The following is a 22,918-nucleotide window of genomic DNA, read 5'->3' as shown; positions in this document are numbered from 1 at the left end:
TCCTGCAGGGAGCCCCCCCCCGCCTCGGAAGGGCACCGCCCTGTCTCCCCCCCTCTCCCCCGAAGGTGCCTACGACCCTTCGGGACCCCTCTCTACCTTGGTCCCGGTCCCCAGCCCTTTCCGCGGAGTCGGGCGGAGCTAACCTTTGATACCCAGCCCGCCCCTCGGGCCGGCGGGTGGGGAAGGGATCGGGTTTCACGGGCGCCTGGGGGGAGGGGGAGGGCGGCAGCGGGTGGGGGTGCCCCCGCCCGAATGCGCCCCCCCTTCTCGGCCCCCACCTGGGAGAGATTTGGGGTCCCCGCTCCCGCCCGGGGCCGTGGGCCCGCGCCGCCTTGAGGCCAGGGTGCGCGGGCCTCAGGCGGGGGGCGGCCCAGGAGGGAGGGCACCGCGCGCCCCGCGGCCCCGCCTCCGCCGCGCCCCCCTCCGGGGCGGGATAATTGAACGGCGCAGCCCGGGCCCAGCGTTGGCTGCGGAGGCTCCGCCGGAGCGTGGAACCCAGGAGCCGCAGCCCGCGCCCCGCGCCTTTGTCCGCCCGCCGCCCGCCGCCCGCCACCCGCCACCCGCCGGCCCCATGGAGCGCCCCGCGCCGAGGAGGGTCCCGCTGTCGCTGCTGCTGCTCGGCGGCCTCGCGCTGCTGGGGGCCCAAGGTAGGGGCGCCCCAAGTCCACGGCCCCCGCTCTGGTGGCTCCCCTCCCAGCCCCGCACTCCTCGGAAGTCCTGGAGCTGTAGGCGTAGCGGGAGTCTGGGTGCTGCGCCCCCGCGGCGGCCCTGGGGTCCTGTGCGCTGTGGCCGTGCCCTCCCCTCACCCCACCCCTGGCCCTGGTCCTAATCACCTCGAAGACCTGGGGCACTTGTTTTAAAGAAGATTTTTCCTCCTCCCCGCCCCCACGGTCACCCGCACCCTCCTGCTGCCCACCCTGGGGCCCACCCATCTTCCCACGGGGGCCAAGGTTGGGAGGTTAGTGATGAAGCCCTAGCTGATGGTTGCTGAGCCCCTGGGTGCCCTGCTCTGCATCCAGAGCACCCATCTGTTCCCACTGCCCCCACCTCCACCTCTTGGTAGGGGCTGTTGTACCCAGGTTGTTGGTGAGAAGACTGAGACTGGGGACAGTACTTTGTCCAGGAGACAAAGCCACTCATGGGTTAGGGGGTGGATTTGAAAAATCAGAAAGGAAGGGAGCGGTCTGGAGATAGATTTTTTAAGGAGATAGCCGTGTATGGGGAAACCTCTGTCTGCCCTCCTGGGATATAGAGGGTCCCAAGACAGAGGCTCAGCCAGGCCACATACTCAGCCTGGGCTGGGGACAGGCCACTTCCACACCCACCCACCCTGTGGCAAGGGGGATGTGTCTCTCCTGGCAGACCCCTGGGCCAGAGCACTCGGCCCAGGACTGACAGCTCGGGGATGGCCCTTCTTTCTCCCTTAATTCTCAAGGCCTAACTCCTGGGTTGGGGTGGGGGGTGCGCGGGGAAGCATTAGACCCTGTGGATTAGAGCAGTTGCGGGTGAGCAGAGCCCTGGCCTCTGACCTCTCTGCTGACCCATGACTCATGAGTCATTAGTCAGGCCTGCCTGCCTGGAGGCTTTGTTCTTCCTGGGGCCAGGCCCAGACAAGAGCCCTGACCACCCTCAGAATCCTAGATGCTTTATCTCTGGCTTAGTTTAGTTTCTTTTCAACTTTCAGATGACCACCCTCCTCTTTGGTCAAAAGGTCACCTGGGAGAGGTTGGGGGCAGAAGGCAGATCTCTGCGGAGGTTTCTTGGCTTGCTCACTGGCTGCAGCAGATCCTGGGCCTCTGGCTCTGTCTCGGGCGTGTGCTGGGGGGCATCTCGTGGGGGGAGATGTCATGCGAGGCACAGGGCTTGGGGTTGGCAGCGAGAGCCATCCTGGTCCCCCCAGGGGCTCACCGGAGGCTTGTTGGAAGAGATGGTGCTGGGGCAGGAGCGGCTCAGGCAGGCAGAGGGAAGACGGGCATTCATCAGAAGGTGACTGGTGGCTGGAGTGAAAACCCGGGGATGGGGGGGGGGGCTCTGATTGGAGGCCACACAAGACTCTTGTTGGAATAGAAAGGGCCCCAGGGCCCCCTGTGTATTTTACAAATGGGGTAACTGAGGCAGGCCCAGACAGAAGGCATGGGTGAACTCTCCCGAGGCTGAGTACCCACTCCTCCATTACTGTGAGGGTCAGGCTGGAGGGGCTCACATCGTCTTCATCGAGGAGGCCCTGACTTCAAGCGGATGTGATAAAGGAGACCTGCTCATTGCGTACCCCGGTTGGCATGGCCTTCTGTTTCTTTTGGGGCGGCCCTCTTTTGAGTTTCAGCAAGTTTGGTGTGGTCTGGGGGGAGGGAGCTGGAGCTCCCTGGTTTGTGTCTGCGGCTGCAAGCTTGGGGGCTGTCAGGTTCCCTGAGGTGGCACAGGACCACCCTCTGGAGGGCCGGGGAGGGGGGGGCGCACCAGGAAACGTAATTTAGAAGTGACGCTGGGAAAGGCCATCCAGTGGTGGGCCCTTTCACTAATCTGCTGCGACTAGTTTGGCCTGGCCACAGCAGTGCAGGAGGGCGCTGACCTTCTGTGCCAGGGGACAGAGCCGAGCCACCGTCTGTCCTGTTGGGCTTTACTGAGAGCGGGGTGGGCAGGAGTGGAGAGGAGGAGGGCACTGGGGAAAGGCAACTGCTTTCTCCAAACTTTCTTGGCCTCTGGCTCCTGTGGGCAGCGTTGCCGACTGATTACAGAGCAAGTCTCTGGGAGGGAGAACAAAGACGGGAGAGGGAGAGGGCTTGGCTTGGAAGCACGTGGCCTGCACTGCTGCTGGAACTTTCCCAGGCAGGGGGGTGGGGGGGGGCTGCTGGAGGGAATTGGATGCATGAAGATGAGGCTCGGGGTGCCCCGGGGTGGGGGGCAGTGCCGCGGCGCCTCCTGTGGGGCCCCCGGCTTGGGGTGACACCTTCTCCTGGCTCTGCCTGAGGCCCCCCAGCTCAGGGCTCCATTTGCCACCCCTGCTGGACTGTGGCGTGTGGGGGCGGGGGAGAAGGGACAGCATGGCTCACTCATCTTGGGGTCCCAGCGGGCTGCCACGAGCTTTTGTGGGACGGGAAAACAACTTTGCCTGTATCCGGCTGGAAAAGCCCACAGGATGGGTTGGTGGTTTTCTCATTTGTAAAATGAAGATAGCAGAAACCGACTTCTTAGCGTGCCTTGGGGTCTGGGGCGGGAAGACATGGGGCCACGCCTGCCAAGGCAGCTGGATTAGTATGACCTATTATTTGTGTGGCCCCCTCCCTTAGGGTAAGACAGGGTCCTTTTCCCCGAGAGTGCTCTGAAAGTCCTACTAATTTCCCCAGGAGGGCCTCAGAACCCGCAGCTGTCCAGAGCCAAAGCCGTGTTGGGAAAGGTCATGCGGAGGGGCGTCGCTGGCCTCCCCAGTCATCTACACACTAGATATCTGCTCTGTGCCGGATGCTGCTCTAAATCGTGGGGGTACGGCAAGGAAGAGGCGAGGGCGGGCCCTTCTGCCTGTGGGGCTCCCACCCCCCAGGAGAGCCAGACGAGTGGACAGACCGTTACAAAGCAAGCCCACAGGCGGAGAGTGAGGGACGACGTCCCCGAGGACGAACGATGCAGCCCGTAGACTGGCAAATACAGCAGGCGCTGCTGGGTTTCTGGGGAGGGTGGCTGGGAGGACGGTGCTCCGGGCAGAGGGAACAGCATAGGCAAGAGCCCAGAAGGCGAGAGAGAACGTGGACATGTGTCCTCTTCCCTCCTGTTCCTTTGAAAGCAGGGCTCTGAGCATCGGGGGCAGTGAGTGGGACAGCCTTGCAGATATAGTTTTACGAACACAGGTCTGCTAGCACGCACGGTCGTCTTGCCGGTATATTTTATCCAATAAAAGACTCCTTTGCAAAACATTGCATTATAACAATTTGATTCATAAAAGCTTGTTCAGGCTCTGTGTGGTTCCAGTGTCCTGGTAATGACCTCACGTGTGGCCACCTAACCAAACGGGGACACCCATTCTCTCAACTTTCCTAGGATCGGAGACCCTTGAGCCTGGAGGGAGCTTGGCGAGGAGGGGGTGTGGCAGGGAGGCTGATGAAGTCGCAGCGGGCAGGGCAGGACCAGAGGCTGGGTGCTGCAGACCAGTGCTCTTCCCCTGGGGCTGCCTCCCTTAGCCCTCAGGCTGGTCCTCAGCAGGCTCTGAGTCAGGAGGGAGTCAGGTGTGTGTTGCTCCAGCTGCCTGCACGTTATCAGCAGGTGGGGGCCAGCACTCAAAGGAGGTGAGGAGACTGGTCCCAGTTCTGAATGTGACCAATCCCATACTCTCTCTCCTTTTCCTTAAGTATGGAATGAGAACACACTCTGCCCTAGGAAATTTTAATAATTGACATATTTTATATGTAGTCCCTAATTTAATCCTCTCAACAATTCTATGAAGAAGGGACTGTCCTTATTTTCATTTTATAGATGTATAAACGAAGGCCCAGAGCAGTTAAGTAACTTGTCTGGGATACACAGTGGTGAGTCGAGGGCCAGGCTCCTGACCGCTTGGCTGTCTTGCCTTAAACCTAATGAGGGGAAATAAAAGCAGGTTGGACAGGACTTAAGCCCCATAGACAACTGCTGCGCATGTGAGGGGGTCCTGAGGAAGAACAGGTGTTTCCCATTCATGGGGGACCACAGAACCCTTGAGGGGCTCGTGGCTGGCTTGGTAGGATCCCCCAGGTGATGGCACCTCTCTTGTTTCAGATCTGCGGACAAGCCCGTCCTGTCCTGGGAGGCAGTGGCGGTGGTGGTGGAGGGCTGTTTGCTCGGGCACCCAGCCCAGGGTCTGGCCTCGGACCTGCCTCTCCCTTGGGTGTGGCCCAAACCAGGCCCTCCTTGCTGCCATCTGGGGGTGGGGCTCGGGAGCCCCCCAGGAACCTACGTTGGCAGTGCTCCTCCTGCTGCAGGGCGAGGTGGTGCACTCAGGGACGGCTGCCTCTGGCCATAGGACAATGGCGAGGTCTAGAACTGTCCGCAGGGTAGAAAGTCGCCCCTTTCCTGGCACCTTTGTAAAGGAAAATGTTCTTGGCCTGGGTCCTGGGTTCCAGACACAACAGGGCGGGCCCAGCATCTGGAAAAGACAGCCCTGGAAATTGTTTAGGTCATATTCCTGCCTGATCGGCCCCCGGCCTTGCCAAGTGATCCTGCCAGAGAGCTGTGCTGACATGACCAGCACCGGGACTGGGGACACTGGGTTCCCGCCCATCCTGACTTCCTAACCTTTTTTTCTCCATGTGGGGGGTCTCTGATGTGTGTTGTTACCTGCACTGCTGGCTTCAGGCCACTCAGAGGGGACACCACACAGAGGGGGGCCTGGACCCTCTGGGGTCCCTACACCTCCCAGACGTAGCAAGGATATAAGAACCAAAGAACCAGCCTTGGGGTCCGGTGGGGCCCCGGACGGGTTTTATGATGGGCACTTGAGGTGAATTTGGGAAGACATAGTTTATCTATCGGGACATGGAAACCATAGATCAGCTGATCCAGTCTTTGTATAGGTGGGGAAACTGAGGCCCAGAAGGAGGAAGTAGTGATCCGCAGTGTCATTTATCGGCTGTTTCTCAGTTCCAGTTAGCAAACGTTTCCCGAGCCTCCGTTATGAGCCTGGCCTGGCCTCAGAGGAGCTAATCATCACGCCGCCAACATCTGTCAGCGTGTCATCCCTGTACTCGGCAAGTGCAGGGCCCCCGGGACACGGGACAGACGAGGCCCCTGCCTCATGGAGCTTGTGTGCTGCATGGGTCTCCTGTGGCTCCGAATCAGATTACTGCAAACCGAGCAGCTTAATACAACAGGTCTCTATTCTCACCATCCCGGAGGCCGCAAGTCCGATGGCACGGTGTCTTGCAGGGCTTTGCTCCCTGCGAAGGCTCTCGGGGAGGATCCGTCCTCACCTCTCCCAGCTCCTGGGCTCGTGGCTGCCTCTGTCTTCATGTGGCTTTTTCTTCCTCTCTGTGTCTCTTCTAAGGACCCTTGTCATGGGATTTAGGGCTCACCCAGATGATCCAGGAGGATCTCATCTTGAGATCCCTAATTATACCTGCAAAGACCCTTATTCCAAACAAGGCCACATTCCGGTGTCAGGACGTGGATGTATCTTTTTAGGGGCCACTGTTCAAGCCACTACATATACTAGTAGATGCCCTCACAAGGATGTATCGGTAGGAATCAATGCCACAATGACCATGACGTGCCATGACGGGGACAGCAGACAAGGGCGCCTCTCAAGTGGGTGGAGGGGGGGTGACACCTAGCTGAGGTGTGAGTGGCGAGGAGCCATCTGTGACGTGAGAAGAGCTTTTGGACAAATGAAGCAGCTGGCTCCAGGCCCCAGGGGGGACCGGGTGTTTTGGAAGCACCGGAGGGAAGTGTGTACCTCTGGGGAAGAGTAGAGGGGAGACACAGGGTACTGCAGAGGGCGGCTGAGCCAGGAGGGCCTTAAAAATTAGGGTGCAGACTGTGGGTTTTATCCAGAGTGCACTGGGAAGCCGCTGGAGATTTTAAGCAGAGGAGTGACTTTATTTGACTCAGGTTTCTAGAAGCCACTCTGGACTGCTGCATGGTGAATGGACTGTGGGCAGACGAGAGGAGGCAGAATAAGCCAGCGTGGAGGTTTCTGCAGGGTCCAGGGCTCAAGGTGCCCTGGGCAGAGTGGTAATCAGGGGGCCACTGGGAGGTGGATAGATCTAGGGTGTCTGGGAGCTCGAGTGGCCAGGACTTGCCCTGGGATGGGAGAGAGAAGGTGAGGGAGAAGGAATAATTCAGGCTGACCCCGTTATTGTGGTGCAAGCAGCTGGATGGATGGTGATTGCTAATGACTGAGCTGGAGAAGGCTGGATGGAGTGGGGCCGAGGGGCAGTAGAAGAGTCCAGGTTCCTAGTGGACCCCGTAAGCTTCCTGCTGGGCATCTGGTGGAGCCTGGGGTTGGAGGCAAGACCAGGCTGCAGGCAGAAATACGGGAGTCTCGGCCCATAGGATGAGGCTGCAGGAGATGGGCTGGGGAGATGGCGAGGGGGGGACGAGGGGCCACAGGACTGAGCCTCCCAGGCACTTTGAGGAGGGAGAAGCTCCAAGGTATCGTGCCCGCTCGGGGACTTCCCAGAACCCTGGGTGGTAGCTGGGACATTGCCAGGACTGGTTTTGAGATGGGAGGGACCTGTGTGTTTTTTTTCTAATGGGGTATTTTTCTTGAGCCTGTTTTTCCTTTTGGATCATGTCACCTGCTGGAGTAAAATGTACTGTAAGTTTTGCTGCCTACATATGCTTCTGATTTTGACATAAGGCTTCTCTCTGCAACCCCACTCCCGTTATTATCCCCCATTATCCATGAAGGAGGGTGTGAAGACACCAAGGCTCAGAGAGGCCAAGTGGTGTGACTGAGGGCACACAGCTGCTAAGTGGGTCCACCTGGACTGAAACCTGGAAGCATGGCTCTCAAACTGTATTTTTTTTTTTTTTTTAGGATTTTATTTATTTATGTGTGTGAGAGAGAGAGAGCACGAGCAGGGGCAGAAGCAGAGGGAGAGGGAGAAGCAGGCCCCCCTGCTGAGCCAGGAGCCCGACGTGGGGCTCAATCCCAGGACCCGACCGACGGAGCCACCCAGGCGCCCCTCAGATTATGTTCTTAAGCAGGACACAGCCCCGCCTCATTTATCTTTCTGACTGAAAAGTCTTGATTTTGTTAAGTCCAGCTTCAGGAGGAAGCCAGTTTCCTTCGGCATGTGACAGGGCGGGTGGTGAGCTTTCGAGTCCGAGCCAGACTCCAAGGCCACCTCTGTGTTTGCTCTGTGGCCTGGGGCAGCTTGCTTAATCTCTCCCTGAGCCCCTGTTTCCTAGAGTTGCTAGGATCCCATGAGATCATTTGTCCATTGGTTCTTTCCCAGGAATTTATTGAGTGCCTGCTCTGAGGCCGGCCTGGGGCAGGGTGCAGAGCTTGTCCCAGTCCCTCGGGTGCTAAGTACACACGCAGTTAATTATTTGTGCTCGGTGCCGGGAAGTTCAGGGTGCAAAGAGACCATGGAGTGTGTGTGTGTGTGTATGTGTGTGTGTGTTGAGGGGGTAAGGGAAGACTTCTGGAGGAAAGGACCTTTGAACTGATGTGGGTGTGAATGAGCCAGTCCTAGGAAGGGAGTGGACCCAGGACCACCCAGCTCCAGCTTCTAAAGGCCAGGTGCAGGGGACACATGACAGGTGGTCAGAGAGTTCAGAGGGAAACGGGGGGAGATGGGTCCCGCAGGGTGGGATGCTGTAGGGAGGAGACTGGAGATTGCTGGGGAGTCTCCTGGGAGACGCTTCTCCTCTCCTTCCCAGAGATGTGCCTTCTGGTCCTTGTGTCTTGCTGCCTCCGGCCAGGTGGTTCTCTGCCCCAGACCCCTGTCTCTCGTGGCAGGTGCTGGTGTGTGGCAGTTTGAGTCACCTGCGGCTCTTGTGTGAGCCCTGAGAGCAAACTCCGGCAAACCCCACTTCATCCTGGGGAGGTCAGCTGCCCTTATCCTTACGACCCGCAAGGGGTGTGGAGGTCCGGCACACCAGACCCCAGTGACAATTGCCTGGTGTCTCCCTGGGCTATCCCCTTGAGGACCAGGTCCTACTGTTTCACCTCTGGATCCCTTGCCCCAAGCCAGAGACTGCACATGGAAGTGTTGTAAGAGGGATTTTTTTTTTTTTACGATTTTATTTTTGAGTAATTTCTCCACCCAACGAGCGGCTTGAAGTCACAACCCCGAGATCAAGAATCGCGTGCTCTACGCACCGAGCCAGCCACAGAGGGGCTTTTTGGATGCACAGAGGACGGACTTAGGACAGCATGAGAGCCGTGGCCAAGGGTTGGGGCCTGGGCTGGACTCCTGCTGGCTCCCCAGCTTCAGGAGGCGAGGGGCCCTGGCAGGGGTGGGCTGAGTCTTGCAGGGTTCTGTTTGGTCACAATTTCCCGTTGGTGTCTCATTGCATTTCAGGCTTCCTGGTGATGTGGGTCCTGGACACCACGGGGGCCCCCTCCAACTTTGGCTACAGCTTTAGCCAGTTGCTGGGGAGCAGATGAAGCATGAGCTTTGCGGGGTGGCAAGTTCAGGGGGCCCACAGGACACACCAGGATCCCATTCCCATTCTGAAACACCCAAGGCCCCCTGCGGCTTTGAGCTTGTACGAGGAAACCAAGAAAATTGACTTGCTAGCTAGCTTCTGGTGACACACCTTCCCCCCCTTCTCATTTATGCACAGAGCTTGTCAATTTTTTATTTGACATATAAAGCAGAGATCCAACCGCTCACCACCTCCTCTCTCACCATTTCCTGTACATGCAGGGTGTTTGGACGGGCAGGGTCTCAGAGTAAGAGAAAGCCTTTTAAGCAGGATCAGGCTGACTTGTGGGAAACCTCCCTTGGCCATTTCCTTTCTCGTTCATTTTGTTGCAATCCAATGGGAATTTTGTCAGACCAGTGTCCATACACACGGTGGGGTTTGGCAAGCCTTCGCTTGACTCCAGGCCAACTTCTCCACCCAGTTTACAGATGAGGAGACTGAGGCCTGGCCTTGCTCCGGGTGGAAGGACCCTCGATGGCGGAGCCGTAAGCAGACGCTGGGCCTCTGGAGCTCCAGCCCTGGGCCTGTCCCACCACAATGTGGCGCACCAAGCAACTTGGCTTGCTGCTAACCTGCTCACAGGCCAGTCAGACATTGCCCAGAGCCCCTGTGATGATGACGGGTGGCGGGCTGACATTCTGGAAGCTTCTACCCAAAGAGCAGTAGAGCCCCTCCAACTGCCAGCTGGCGTCTGTGGTGTTAGAAAGAACATGTGTCTGTATGTTTACCCCTCGATGAGAATGTGTGCAGCTTTAGACCGTGAGCCTCGGTGTGGCTCCCAACACGTGGCGTGCCTTTGTCCATCAAAACCACTACGACTCAATCCGCGCTGTAGTCTTTATGACCGCATAACTCACCTGGAAGAAATTTCGTTTTAGCCACTGTCTCAGGTGACAAATGGTATCCGATGCCCGTGAACCAGGCCTTCTCTGTCCACATGCTCGCCAGTTACGTCTGGAAGGTGTGCCTCTTTCCCGGAGGGAGGTGGGGGGGTGTTGGCCACGTGGCGATGTGTGAGTCTTGGGGAGCGTGTGATTCCCTTCAAGAGGAATGCCCTCCCCATAGCGGTGCGGTAACTTCTGTGACGATTCCATTTTGAAGATTCTTTCTGTGGCTGGCCGCCAATTTAAGCATTTTGCCTGGATGATCACATCGATCTTCCCCGCCCTACCCAGTTACCACCCCATTTGACAGATGGAGAAAGGGAGGCTCAGTGAGGTGGAGGCAGGTCCGGGGCCTGGGCGGTTTTAACTCACATGTCTGTCACCTTCCCTTGGAAGGTCCACGTCCAAGGCTAACAAGATCTTGCAAGAGAGTTTATTCTTCGTTTATATTTAGTGCAATGCTTTGTGGATCCAATTTACAGTCCGATTACAGGAACCAGAGATGAAAACTGTGCTCGATCGAAGCTTCTGCTCAGAAGCGAGGGAAGTGATCTGAGAGACTGCAGACCACTTCTCTCTTAAGAGCACCTACAGCCCTGCAACGGGCATGGGTGGGCGTCCAGCGTGGGGTCACCTGAAGTAACGTCATCAATATTGGCATGGCTCCCAGGAGTGAGGGGTAGAAGAAGCAGTAGTGGCCTCATTTGCTCCATGTTGCCGAGGGCCGTTCAGATGTGCTGGGGTCTCTGCATGGGATTTCTGTGAACTGATGTCCTTCTGGAAGGGCTTCCAGCCAGTGTGGCTGCCGGTTGGCCCGGTTGATCCGACACTGTCGACTGCAGTGAAATCCTTGGTGGAACCAGTGAGATGTGGTGTCCAGTGGGAGGTGTCACTTGTTTTCTTGCTCCCTCCCCCCTGCGCCCCTCCCAGCCCCGCAGCCCAGCTGTGTGTCCTGTGTCGGAGTGAAGCCACTGCCTGGGAGCCCCCTCTCGCTTTCCCTTCCACTGACAACACTGAATTCTTACTGTGTGTGGTTGGGGAAGCGATTCCAGAAGCCTGGCCTCCTTGTCACCTCCTGAGAGCCTGCCCTAGGCTCCTCCTTGGGCTTGGGAGTGAGTGCTGCCCTCTGCTTTACTTCGTTCCATAACATTTTACCTGTCGCCTTGGAGGTCACCTAGCTTGCTTATGTAAAACACTGCAGTCACAACCAAACTGCTATGGGGGGGGGGCGCTCTGAAATAGTTTACCAAATTAATCCTCTCTACGGTATGCGTGATCGTGCATTAAAACATTGATTGAGAACAGCAGGTGAGATCATCAGCAGAACATCTAGGCCTTTTCTGAGCGAAGAGCAGTACAAAACGGCATGCAAACACTTAGTTTTTTAAAATGTATTTTTTTAATCGTGGTGAAATATGCATAACATAAAATTAGCCATTTTAACCATTTTTAAGTGCACCGTTCAGTGGCATTTCGTACATTCCTGTGGTTGTACAACCACCACCCCTGTCCGTCTCCAGAATGTTTTCATCTCCCGAAACTGAAGCTCTGTGTCCAGGGAACAGCTCCCCATCTCCCCCTCCCGCAGCTCCTGGCGCCCACCATCTACTTTCCATCTCTGGCTGTGGCTTCTCTAGGGACCTGGAATCACACAGGGTTGATCCTTTTGTGACTGGCTTATTTCACTGAGCATGATGTCTTCAACGACAAAATTTTATTTTATTTTTTTTTTAAGATTTTATTTATTTATTTGAGAGAGAAAGAGAGCATGAGTGGGGGTAGAGGGGCAGAGGGAGAAGCAGACTCCCCGCTGAGCAGGGAGCCTGACGTGCAGCTGGATCTCAGGACTCCAGGATCATGACCTGAGCCCAAGGCAGACACTTAACCCACTGAGCCACCCAGGCATCCCAACAACAAAATTTTAAACAAAACATTTAGTTCAGTATTAGGTGCTCAGCTTTTAAACAACTGTGGGGAAGTTTAAGTTAATTTTAACCCAAGGGATGCATGCATAGCCATTATTCTACAGGAACGGGAGAGGGTGAGTAATGGTTTTAGTAGAACAGCAGGTTGGGGTCTCTAGCCTCTGAACACAGTAGGTGGTGGTTTTCATACTCTCTGTCCAGGTTACAGCAAACATTGATAGTGACCGCACCTCCCTTGGTAAACATCAGGGAGACAAGGTGGGGACGCCAGCCCAGCCTCCCTATGTCGCACTCTTTCCCTGGGTCACTGTGCCTCCTTTCTGGCCTAATGTGATTTTCATCACCAGAGTAAAGCTTGCTTACTCCAAAGGGGACAAGTATGAAAACAGCAAAGACAGCTCTGTGCCCCTATCGAGTTGGCATGTGTCTTGGAAGAGGTGTGTCCAGGGGTGGGAGTAGCATTGAGAGCCTGGTCCCGCCCCGTGGAAAGGAAACGCTTGGGAAGGGCTGGGCAGCTTTTTTTGCTGTGGTTGTTTCAGAACATAAGTTAATAACAGACCTTTTCTCGGACGGGATGCACGAATCTGTTAAAGACCGACCTACTGCCGACGGTTATCTCTGTTGACATCTTGCGCCAGGACTCCAGAGAATTCTGCAGGGCGTTCCCCTCTCTCCATGAGACTCCTCCTTTCTCCACAGCTCTGATGGGTTGGGGGTAACTGTCTCTAAGGCCAAGCAAGTGGCAGTTTCTGGAGTCTCAGACCCGTGCCCCAGCATGGTCCGGGCTCTTGCGGAAATTCTAAGCAGCCCTGCTCTTCGGGGTAGTCGACTCCAATCACATATTGTTCCTTGGGGGTCATTCCCTCCCCGTGATGAGGCGTGTTTGCAGCAAACCCTACACTCCAAGGACAGCCTTGCAGTTCAGGCCCCTGGTTAAGATGCCTGTCGCCAATCTTTCCTGTTGAACTAACACTGAGCCTCACTGTTTGTGCTGGGCATGGGCGGGTGCTTCAGAGTCACTGAGAGGAGAAAGATACCATCCCTGCCCCAAAGGAGTTTCTAATTCACCAGGAGGCAGACTAGACCAGCTTTGGAGGCTGTCAGAACCAAGCCCGACGCCTGGCTCTGCCGCTCACTGGCTGACCTCTCAGGCTGTGTGACCTTGAGCTAGTCCCTTAAACTCTCGCAGCTGGAATTTTCTTATGTGCAAAATGGGGAGCATCGTGAACTGGCCTCTCTGGGTTCTTGTGAGAACCAAGTAAGTGCTGGTGCAGTGCCTGGCACGTGGTGAGCACTCAGTGAGGAGCACTCACTGAGCCATGGCAGTGATGCTCGGGAGGCTGGTGCTGAGGAGTATTCGACGGAACTGGGTAGTGACCGGAGGTGAGCAGGTGACAGTGCTGGCCAGAGAAGGACCAGAGCCTGGAGGGGCCAGAGCCCAGGCCAAGGAGCAGTGGGATGAGAGGTTGGCAAGAAAGCATCAGGGATTTGGAGTGATACCTGTGCAGAGCTGGCCAGCCAGGGGTTTCGGGAGGGCAAGGCATGGTCCCGGTGGGGACGAGGACACCTTAGCGTTTATGTTCACATCACTATTTGGGGACTTAACTCCATTTGGCTTCTTCCGTTTGTAATTACGTTTGAAGTCCAGGTTCCAGACCTACAACCACTAATTCCAGACCTACAAACCACAGTTTGGTTGCCCGTTACTTATGGCATATGGTTTAAAGAGAGTGGCGAATGGGGATGGAGCAGGAACGGGAGTAGGAAGATCCCTGGCTGCCTTCCGTGTGCCGGGCGCCCGCAGGAATCCTGTGATTCGGTGGGCCGAGCCCCATTTCACAGATTGGGACACGGATCCGAGGTGCAGACAGCTTCAGGAATTTGCCCCGGGATGGTGAGCCGCAGAGCATGGGCCAGGGGCTCAAACCCAGGTCTGCCCAAAGCTGACCCCATCCTCCCCTCTGCCCTGCTGCTCTCTGGAGGAGCGTGATAAACACAGGGGCTGGCGTTCTTCCTCAGGTCCCTCTGACTTGCAGCTGGGGCTCTCAGCTCATCCCCAGGTCCATGCCTCCGCCTTGACCAGAAGCCCATGAGCTGCGGCCAGTCAGGCCACCTCCAGCAGGCCCGTCGGCCACAGGTGCTGGCTCGACACACGTCCCTGGTCACCTTGCCCCAGCTGCAGGGTCGGCAGGGCTGTGTGAGCAGGGACGCCTCTTGGGCTAGCAGTCCGCTGTTCATTTGGAGAGTCTCGAGAATGTCTTCCCTTTGATCCAGCTCCTCTCCTTCGGCTGCCTAAGCAAATGCTCAGGACTTTCGGAATGACGGTGTATGAATAGAGATGTTCAATCCAGAGCTGTTCATCCCTTGAGAATAAAATATAGGAAGTGACCGAGGGGCCAAGAGAGGGGGAATGGTTGGAAAAGATGCCTCTTCTACTCAACAGTGTGACGCCATGCACCCTGGGCATAACCAGGAAGGTATGGGGTTGAGGGGGCAAAAGATGGTGAATGAGGGGCGCCTGGGTGGCTCAGTTGGTTAAGCGACTGCCTTCGGCTCAGGTCATGATCCTGGAGTCCCAGGATCGAGTCCCGCATCTGGCTCCCTGCTCAGCAGGGAGTCTGCTTCTCCCTCTGACCCTCCCCACTCTCATGCTCTATCTCATTCTCTCTCTCAAATAAATAAATAAAATCTTAAAAAAAAAAAAAAAGATGGTGAATGAAAGAAGCTCATCACATGTCAAGGATGCTTGTTACAATGAGGACAGTAATGCCCGGGTCTGTTCCCCACACCTCGGCCTTGTCACCGTCCGGCCTGGCCATGGTCCCTGGGGGGCTCTCCATCGCGCATCTGATGGGGCTGTGTGGGAACGTCCCTGTGGCTCCCAGGGGGCTGCATGCTGATCCCACCCAGCCCTGGCCCTCAGACGGCTCTGTTTTGCACGAGTTCCAGCTCTCTGGCTGCTTGGAGCATTCCAGGGACATTCCAAAATTTCTGGATTGAGGAAAGAACTTAACGTGTTATTGTCCTGCTGAGAGCAAGGTTCAAAGTGCTCAGGTTCCCCAGAGAGAATCATTTCCAAATGTTTCCATGGCTCAGGGCACAAAGTGCTCACCCCACTGAGCTGGTCGTGGGAGTCCGAGTTTCCCTCGTACTTGCTTTTCTCAGGGGTGAAGGAGGCTTTGGGGCTGCTGCTCATCCCCGGGGGGCTTCTGCACACCAACCCGGGGCCATGGTTCCCCATTTCTCATGGGCCACGCGCAGCAAGCAATCTCCTTTGTTCCTTTAACACATAATCAAGCGCTGTCCACTGAGAGCTCCCTTGTGTTGCTCAGAACTTTAGAAGCTATATCCATCTGCTCAGCAACTCTGCGAAGGTACTTCGAGCCCCATTTTACCGTCGAGGAAGCTGTGGCTCAGAGAGGTGAAGCAGCCTGCCCAGGGTCACAGAGCAAGAAAGAGCTGGAGCCGGGACTGGAGCTGTGAGCCCAGAGCTCAGGCTCTGATCAGCTCTGTAGCTGCCTTGTGCAGAGGAGCGTAAGGACAAGAGATAGGCCAGCTCACAAGAAAACTGTGGGTGGGAGGGTGAGGCCGTCAGAATATTAGGAAGCAGGGAGCTGCGCTCCACGTGCAGGCTGTGGTGTGCGAGCAGAGGGGCCCCCGGGCCAGGCAGGCTGCGGGAGTGGGGGGCCCTGTTGGGTGGGGGGCAGGCCGCCACTGGAGACCCGAGAGGCTGTGAGAAGCCCGAGGGGTGAGACTGTGGGCGGGAGGGCTGGGCGGGCGCAGCTGGAGCCGGGGCGGATGGGGAGTTGGGCTTGGCGGCGTGGGGGAGATCAGCCTCCCGGCTGGGTCACACTCATCCCGGGGTGAACCGCAGGCCGTATTTTATCTCCAACAGATAAGGTTCTCTGTTTCGCGAATGCTTTTCCTAAATTCAGGGTAAGAATGAAGGAATGAGCGAGGGGGTGCGTGAATGGGAACGTTCGACGTTGTCCCCGTAACTCTGTGGCTTCCCCTCGGGACAGAGGTCCTGTTTTGGTGCTGGGAGGCCCGTGACGCCAGGCAGTTTTATCCGAGCCCTGGCCCCACGGTGAATCTCCCATGTTCACCAGATGGCATTGTCGGGGAATGAGGAGGGGTGACAGCTGAGCTGGGGAGGGGCCGAATGGCTAGGTGGCAGCAGACTGGGTGTCTGTCACTCTTCGCCCTGTGAGGGTGAGAACAGGCCAGGGCACATCTCTCATTGGGGGGAGTGGCTCAGAGATCCCCGGGAGCCCCGGGGAAGGGGTGGTGCTCACTTGGCTCCAAGTGACACCCCTCTTCCTCCTGGCCATGTGGAAAGGCCGGCCAAGCACGAACTGTCCCAGCGTCCTTCTGGAAGCGATTACTCTTGGTGGGCAGTGGTAGCTTCTGCCCACTGGGTGTTCAAGGGCTGCGTGTCCCACACCCGGTCGGACTGCAGAGATGCTTGTGACGGTTGACTGCAGGTTGTCAGGGCTGGCGTTTTAGGAAGTCGTGGCCTCGTGCTAAGCCCGAGAGTGAGCCTCCCTTCTGGGGCCACCTCGAGGGCCCAGCCTTGGAAGAATAATGAGCCCAGACCAAACACCCATGGCCGATGGTGCCAAGAAATTCTGCCGAGCCCAGCAGGATTTACCCCATTGGGTGCTGGAAAGCCATCAGTAAGAAAACGTGGTGTTTTTAAAACCCAATCTTGCCACATCCTGCCACAGTGTGGCCTTCCACCCAGACTGCGGAGGCCGTCAGGGCTAATGCTCTGGCCACGCGAGTCCCCTTGTGCTGGGGGCACCTCTGTACCCAGCTGCTCCTCCCTTGGGCACACTGGGACCCTCTCCTTCCCGCCAGGTGTGGGGCTCATCCGGGCAGCAGTTTGGGGTGAGGCTGAGAGAGCCAGGCTGGGGACTGGAGGGCCATTGTCCAGCTGTGAGGGCGTGCGCGGCCGGCTGCTTGACCCACATGAGCCCTTCTGCTGTCCTCCTTGTGGGCGAGGATGCGGTCTTGCGCAGATCGAGGGCAGGAACTGTTGGCCACTGTATGATGAGGACTGACACCTCGCTAACAAGGAGCTTAGAGAAATTACAGCAGAGAACATAGCTGTAGCTCCCAAAAGTTGGTCTAGAAACGTGGGCTCTTGTCACCGAGGGGGCTTGTGGCGATGCGGACTCCATTTCCATTCTGTCCCCCGAGTCTTGCTTCTGCTGCACCTCCCCCTTGGTGCACGCTCCCTGCTGGCCAGGGGGATCTCTCCTCGGCGGGGAGCCTTCCCGGATTGTCCCAGCGTCTGGTGTCAGCCCTGCTGGGAACCTCCGGGCCGCCCCCATTTCTGACCCTCTGAGAGTCAGGTTGGCAGTGCCTGAACCCCCTCGCCTTTGGGCTGGACGGCAGCTGGCTCGTGCCCCGTTCCTGCCGTAGCTGCCCTCCCAACCTGTCTGGGCAGGGTCCCCGTCTGAGTTTCTGGCGCGTGGCTGGACAGGGAATCAGCCTGCGTGAGCATGGATCCCGGGGGCTGAGCTGCAACCCCATAAGAACTGGATTGGGAAGGTGATAGTTCAGACATCAGGCCTTTCTAGAAAGGAGCGGGTGTGCGTTGCAGCCCAGGACCCGGCGGGTTTTCCGTTCACGTTTGTGGAGTGACTCACGGATGTGTGCGTGCCCGTTCAGACCGGCCTGACTTGTAGTGGGGGCCCGAGGAACTGGGAGGGGGGCTGCATGTCAGAGGGCAGCTCCCGTGGGCTAGCGGGGAGTCGCTCCCTGACCAGGCACCCTGCTCTCTCCCTGCACAGTGGCCGCGGACACCCTCATGGAGGCTTGCTGTGCGGACGGACACAGCATGGCCACACAACACAAGGACTGCTCTCTGCCTTATGCCTCGGAATCCAAGGAATGCAGGTATGTGTGCCAATGGCCACCGCTCTCCCAGAATGGTGTTCCTTTAGCAGAACGCCGGGGAGGAAGGAACAGCATGAGCCAGGACCCCTGGCAGAGCCTGGCGCACAGGCCCACGTCTACGCAGGCTGCGGGAGGTGTGGTGGCTCACCCCGGCCTCCTTCCTTTGCGCTCCCACGTCCCCGTACGGGACTGAGCTCACCATTCCTGGGCCGCCCTGGGATGCCCGGGGCATCTCTCCCCTTCCCCGGGCTGCAGAGCAGGGAGACCCGGGTTTGCTGCTCTCTCTGCCGCCGCTGGGCACTGTGGCCACGTCAGGCTCCTCCTAACAAAAAGGGGTCTGTTGTGGGGTCGGGTGTGGTGACGTGACCGGCGAGGCGACGTGTGGGCTGCCTTCAGACCCCGAGAATGCAGACGGGCCAGTCTGGAGCAGAGCTCCCCCAGATGGCTGTTCCCCCTTATGCGGTAGCCGACACCTGGATCCGCTGTTCTTCTTCCCTTAAACCAACCCCAGGTCCTTCCAACTTCTGGGAGGATACACGCTTAGAGAAAATGACCAAGATCTATAATGTTGATCGTCACCGTAAAAGTAATAGTAAAAATAGTAGCAAGTCTGTGGGAAGCACGTCCTCTGTGCCTTTGCATTGTAGCACGTGACCCCATTTAACTGTTACTAATCCCGGTTCACAGATGAGGAACCTGAGCTTTCCCCCGTACACACAGCTGGTAGGGGACGGCGTTCGGATGTGAACCCAGATCTGCTTGCCCAAGAGAGCAAGTGTCGCGGAGGCGACTTTCCCTCCCTTAGTCTGCTCTGCCTCCCGTCCGGGTCTGAGCTGAGCCACACTCGGGCTGTGGGCAGCTGGGCGGAGAGCGGCCATGGAAAGAATGTGCAGGGAAGGCTCGCTCGTCTCGTTCTGGACTTTTGCATTTATGTTGGCAGCAAGCATCGCGTGTAGTCTGCCAACGCGGCCGGGCGATGTAAATCTCGATTTAGGAAATTCTTGAAAAGTCAAAAGCATTATAGACCAAACAAAGGAAGAGAAAACAGGATGCTTGGCTGTTGGAATTGACTGGGAGGCCCCGCAGTCAGGATTTGCGGGGCATCTGAGGAGTGAGAGCCGAGAGTTTGGCTCCCGAGTGTGGCTCAGGGCTAGAAACCTCAGAGGGGCCGGAGCCAAGCTGGGTGGTCAGCACCGAACGTTCTGTTTGCAGACTGTGTCCACGACAAGTAGCCTGGCCGGGGGAAGCTGGATGGACCAGGGCTGGATTTCTGGCTGTGTGACCTGAGCCAGCTCAGAGCCTCAGTTTCCCCAAGTGGAAAAGGAGGATTATGATGACATCCCTTCAGGGTTGGGAAAATGACAGAGGGGAGGGAAAAAACCAGCACCACAAAGCCAGACAGTGTGAATGTCAGAGTCTGCCCGGGCTGCCATCACAAACACCACCGTCCGGGGCTTGAAGAACAGAGGTTTATGGTCTCCCGGCTCCGGAGGCCAGAAGTCCAGCATCACGGTGTGGGCTGGGCTGGCTCCTCCTGAGGCCCCTGTCCTGGGCGTGCAGACGGCTGTCCTCAACCCGTGTCCTCACGTGGTCGTCCCTCTGTGCGTCTTATCCTGACCTCCTCTTCTTCTTTTTTTTTTTTTTAAGATTTTATTTATTTGCGAGAGAGAGAATGAGAGACAGAGAGCATGAGAGGGAGGAGGGTCAGAGGGAGAAGCAGACTCCCTGCTGAGCAGGGAACCTGATGTGGGACTCGATCCCGGGACTCCAGGATCATGACCTGAGCCGAAGGCAGTCGCTTAACCAACTGAGCCACCCAGGCGCCCGCTGACCTCCTCTTCTTATAAAGACCCCAGTTGTAATGGATTAGCGCCCACCCCAATGACCATTTAACTTTAGTTACCCCTTTAAAGACCCTCTCTCCGAATATAGTCACATTTGAGGTACAAGAGCTGAGGATGTCAACATAGAATTTTGGAGCGGGGGAGACACAGTTCAACCCATAACAGGGAGCCACTATGATCAATACTTCTTGAAATCAAAGACTTTCAAAGTGAGGCATCAGCCAGCCAAACCTCTCAACGTGCAGATGGAGGGACTCGGGTCAGAGAGACCTAGAGGTCGCTGGGCCCTACTTGTGAATTTGGATTTCAGTCATTACTAAATTTGTTAGTGACTTCTACCCACCAAAGTCTCTAATAAGTTCTGGAGTTATCTGTAATCCCCAGTTGGGCCCCAGATTACGTAGAAAATATACCTTCTTAGCTATGCGAGAGGCTTTTGTTTATGACCTGCATTTTGGTCAAGGGTAAGTCTCGAACAGACCTCAAGAGATATCCTGAAACGTCAGGAATATCATCTGAACGGCTGAGCGGGAATTTCTTCTCTCTGTGGGAAATGTGGCTGCAAGTCCCGGCTCCCCCTGACCCCCCCCACGTATTGCTGGTGGAGCTCACTTCATCGCAGGGACCTGCGGAAATTCTGGTTGGGGGGTGCGCATTTCCACATTACAGTGTCCTCAAAACATGTCATTGAACTCCCGGGACACCACCTACGGGCCACTGATTGGCAGTGACCAGACTTCTGTTTCACGGAGGCCCCAGGAGGCTAGTTGGCTCATCCTGGGGAACTCACAGGCCGGGCTGCGTGTGTGTCCGGGGCCTCTTGGTGAATAGTCAGCCATCGAGCTCACTGGCTTTAACTGTGTCACGGTCTGCTACCCCCTCCAGACCTCCCCTGCATATTTTCCCCTTTGCTCAGTTAACATTGGGGTTTGAACCCCACCTAGTCTGCAGAGATCAGAGGCCGAGCCTGGACTGTTGGCTCAAAGAGAGGTGTCACTCAAGGTGGGATGGAATAACACAGCAGGTGAGCCTCCTGGGCAGACTTGGGTGCGGCCAGCTCCCCTGGGCGGGGAGGGGGCGACCCCAGAGGACGGTGGGAGGAGCTGAGCCCTCTCTGCACACATGGGCAGCCAAGTGCATTCAGCTTCTGCCAGAGACTCTAAACTAGACACATTTGGGGGCAGTCAGGGGACGGCAGCTCTGATGCTTCCCCCAGGCGCATATCACCTCACACCCCAGCCTGAACCAAGGACCGACGTTCCTTATTATCTAAATTTACTAAAACCTTGGACTGAATCAAGCCCACGGACCGCTCAGAGGAGTTTGAATATGCACTGGACCCAGACCTAAGACTGACGTTTTTCATCACACCTGTCACACCCAGACACCTTCATCTCTTAATCTCACAAACATCCCCGAGGGCCTGCGAGGTGCCAGGCACCGTTCTCGATGAGACGGGGATAAATCAGTGAACAGAACAGGCAAAATATCTTCCGTAAAGGATACAGATGATCAAACAATAAGGTAACTATATGGTTTGTGAGAAGGTGCTCTGTGTCATGGGAAAGGAAAGGTCCATCCGTGCCCATAGCGGGTGCGGGATCTCCTTCCTTCCTTGTTGAGGCTGAATCATGTGCCACAGTACGGATGGACCGCATTCTGCTCAGCCGTTCCTCAGTGGACATGGGGTTGCTTCCGTCTTTGGCCGCTGTGAATGATGCTGCCGTGAACGTGTGTGTGCACTTATCTTCTTGAGTCCCTGCCTTCGGTTCTCTTGGGTGTATACCCACGAGTGGGATCGCTGGATCATACGGTAGTTGCACATTTAATTTTCGAGGAGCTAACCTACGGCTGCTGCAGCATTTGCGAGTCCACCAGCAGTGCCTAAACCTTCCCATCCACCTCCTCACCAACACTGTCTTCCGTGCAGCCGACATCCTTGAATGCCTGGACAGATGGATGCCTATCTGGCTGCTGTTCTTGACAATCTAGTGGAATCCCTATTATTTGTAAATTCACCGAAAGTGTGAGTGAAACGTGTAGTATCACAAGCATAGATAAATCCTTCCAGATGGTTCAGGAAACACATGGGAAGCCAGGTGCGGAGAGCTCCAGCCCCGCGGGGTGGAGGTGGGGGGAAGGACGGGCTGGGGGTGCTGCTCCGCAGGCAGAGGAGGCCCGGCAGGCCCCATTCTCTCCGGACCGGCGCAGGTCAGGCGGCTCCACCGGCCCTTGCTGGGGTTGGCTGAAGCCACGGGGGAAGTTATTTTGGGGGAAGCCACACCTGTGACTCACACACAGCCCCTGCTCGCTCACCCGCTTCAGGCCAGCCCTCCCTGCGCTGAGCTGAGGCACCACTTCCAGCTGCTGCTGGCTCTTCTGCCGACACAGGCCTTTACGCACGGGTGCCCTCTGGTTTCCGAGGACCTTCTTCCCGGAGCCCCCAGCAGGGCCAGGAGATGGGACGCCCCAGCCCGGCGTCACCATTTCCACCGTCCCACGCCCTGTGGCCGTGGGCAAGCTCCTCCACCTCTCTGGAGTGATTTCCTGAGTCTGGAAGAGAGAGCTGAGTGGTGAAGGATGAGGGTGCCTGGTCCAGAGTCAGCAGTCAGCCGGCCTGGTTTTTCAACTCGGCGGGAACATTCTGTAGGACGACGCTCAGAGCTCAGAGAGCTGAATCGGGCTCGGGCGGCACAACGGGGTCTCCTGAGCCCAGCGCCAGACGCTGCTCTGCTTTCAGGCTCTCCAGTTCTGGAGCCCCTTCCTTCTGCCAGCTATTGTGTGCGTGCGGCTGTGCGGGTGGGGTGAATGTGCGTGCAAATGAGCGTGTGCAGATGCGTGCGTGCAAGCGAGTGTGGGTGGGGTACTGTGCGTGTGAGTGCGCGTGTGCGCGTGTGAGTTGGCGTGTGCACGTGTGTGCAAGCGAGTAGGTGGAGTGTGTGCATGCGAGTGAGCATGTGTGGGTGTGTGCAAGCGAGTGCGTGCGTGAGTGTGCGCACGTGCGAGTGTGCGCGTGTGTGTGCATGAGAGTGAGTTGGCGTGTGCACGTGTGTGCGTGTGAGTGCGTGTGTGTGCGTGCACGTGTGTGCGCGAGTGTGAGTTGGCGTGTGCACGTGTGTGCATGCGAGTGTGGGCGGGGTACGTGTGCGTGTGAGTGCGCGTGTGTGCGTGCGAGTGTGCGCGTGAGTGTGAGTTGGCGTGTGCACGTGTGTGCAAGCGAGTGGGTGGAGTGTGTGCA

At 57.1% G+C, this 22,918-nt stretch overlaps 1 protein-coding gene across 1 annotated transcript in view; it reads left to right on the top strand.

The window, feature by feature from the left end:
- The first annotated feature begins 474 nt into the window (after nucleotides 1-474).
- FBLN1 (fibulin 1) overlaps nucleotides 475-22,918 on the top strand; it is an 82,877-nt gene continuing 60,433 nt past the window's right edge. Inside the window, exons 1-2 of the mRNA XM_021687810.1 lie at nucleotides 475-647; nucleotides 17,731-17,836. Coding sequence (XP_021543485.1) covers nucleotides 572-647; nucleotides 17,731-17,836 — 182 coding nt within the window. The 5' untranslated portion in view covers nucleotides 475-571. The remainder of the gene's footprint in view (nucleotides 648-17,730; nucleotides 17,837-22,918) is intronic.

Source organism: Neomonachus schauinslandi, chromosome 5 (genome assembly GCF_002201575.2).
Source record: "Neomonachus schauinslandi chromosome 5, ASM220157v2, whole genome shotgun sequence".
Classification (NCBI taxonomy): Eukaryota; Metazoa; Chordata; class Mammalia; order Carnivora; family Phocidae; genus Neomonachus; species Neomonachus schauinslandi.
The sequence above is the reverse complement of the archived record's forward strand: the minus strand, read 5'-3'. Positions and strand labels throughout refer to the sequence as shown.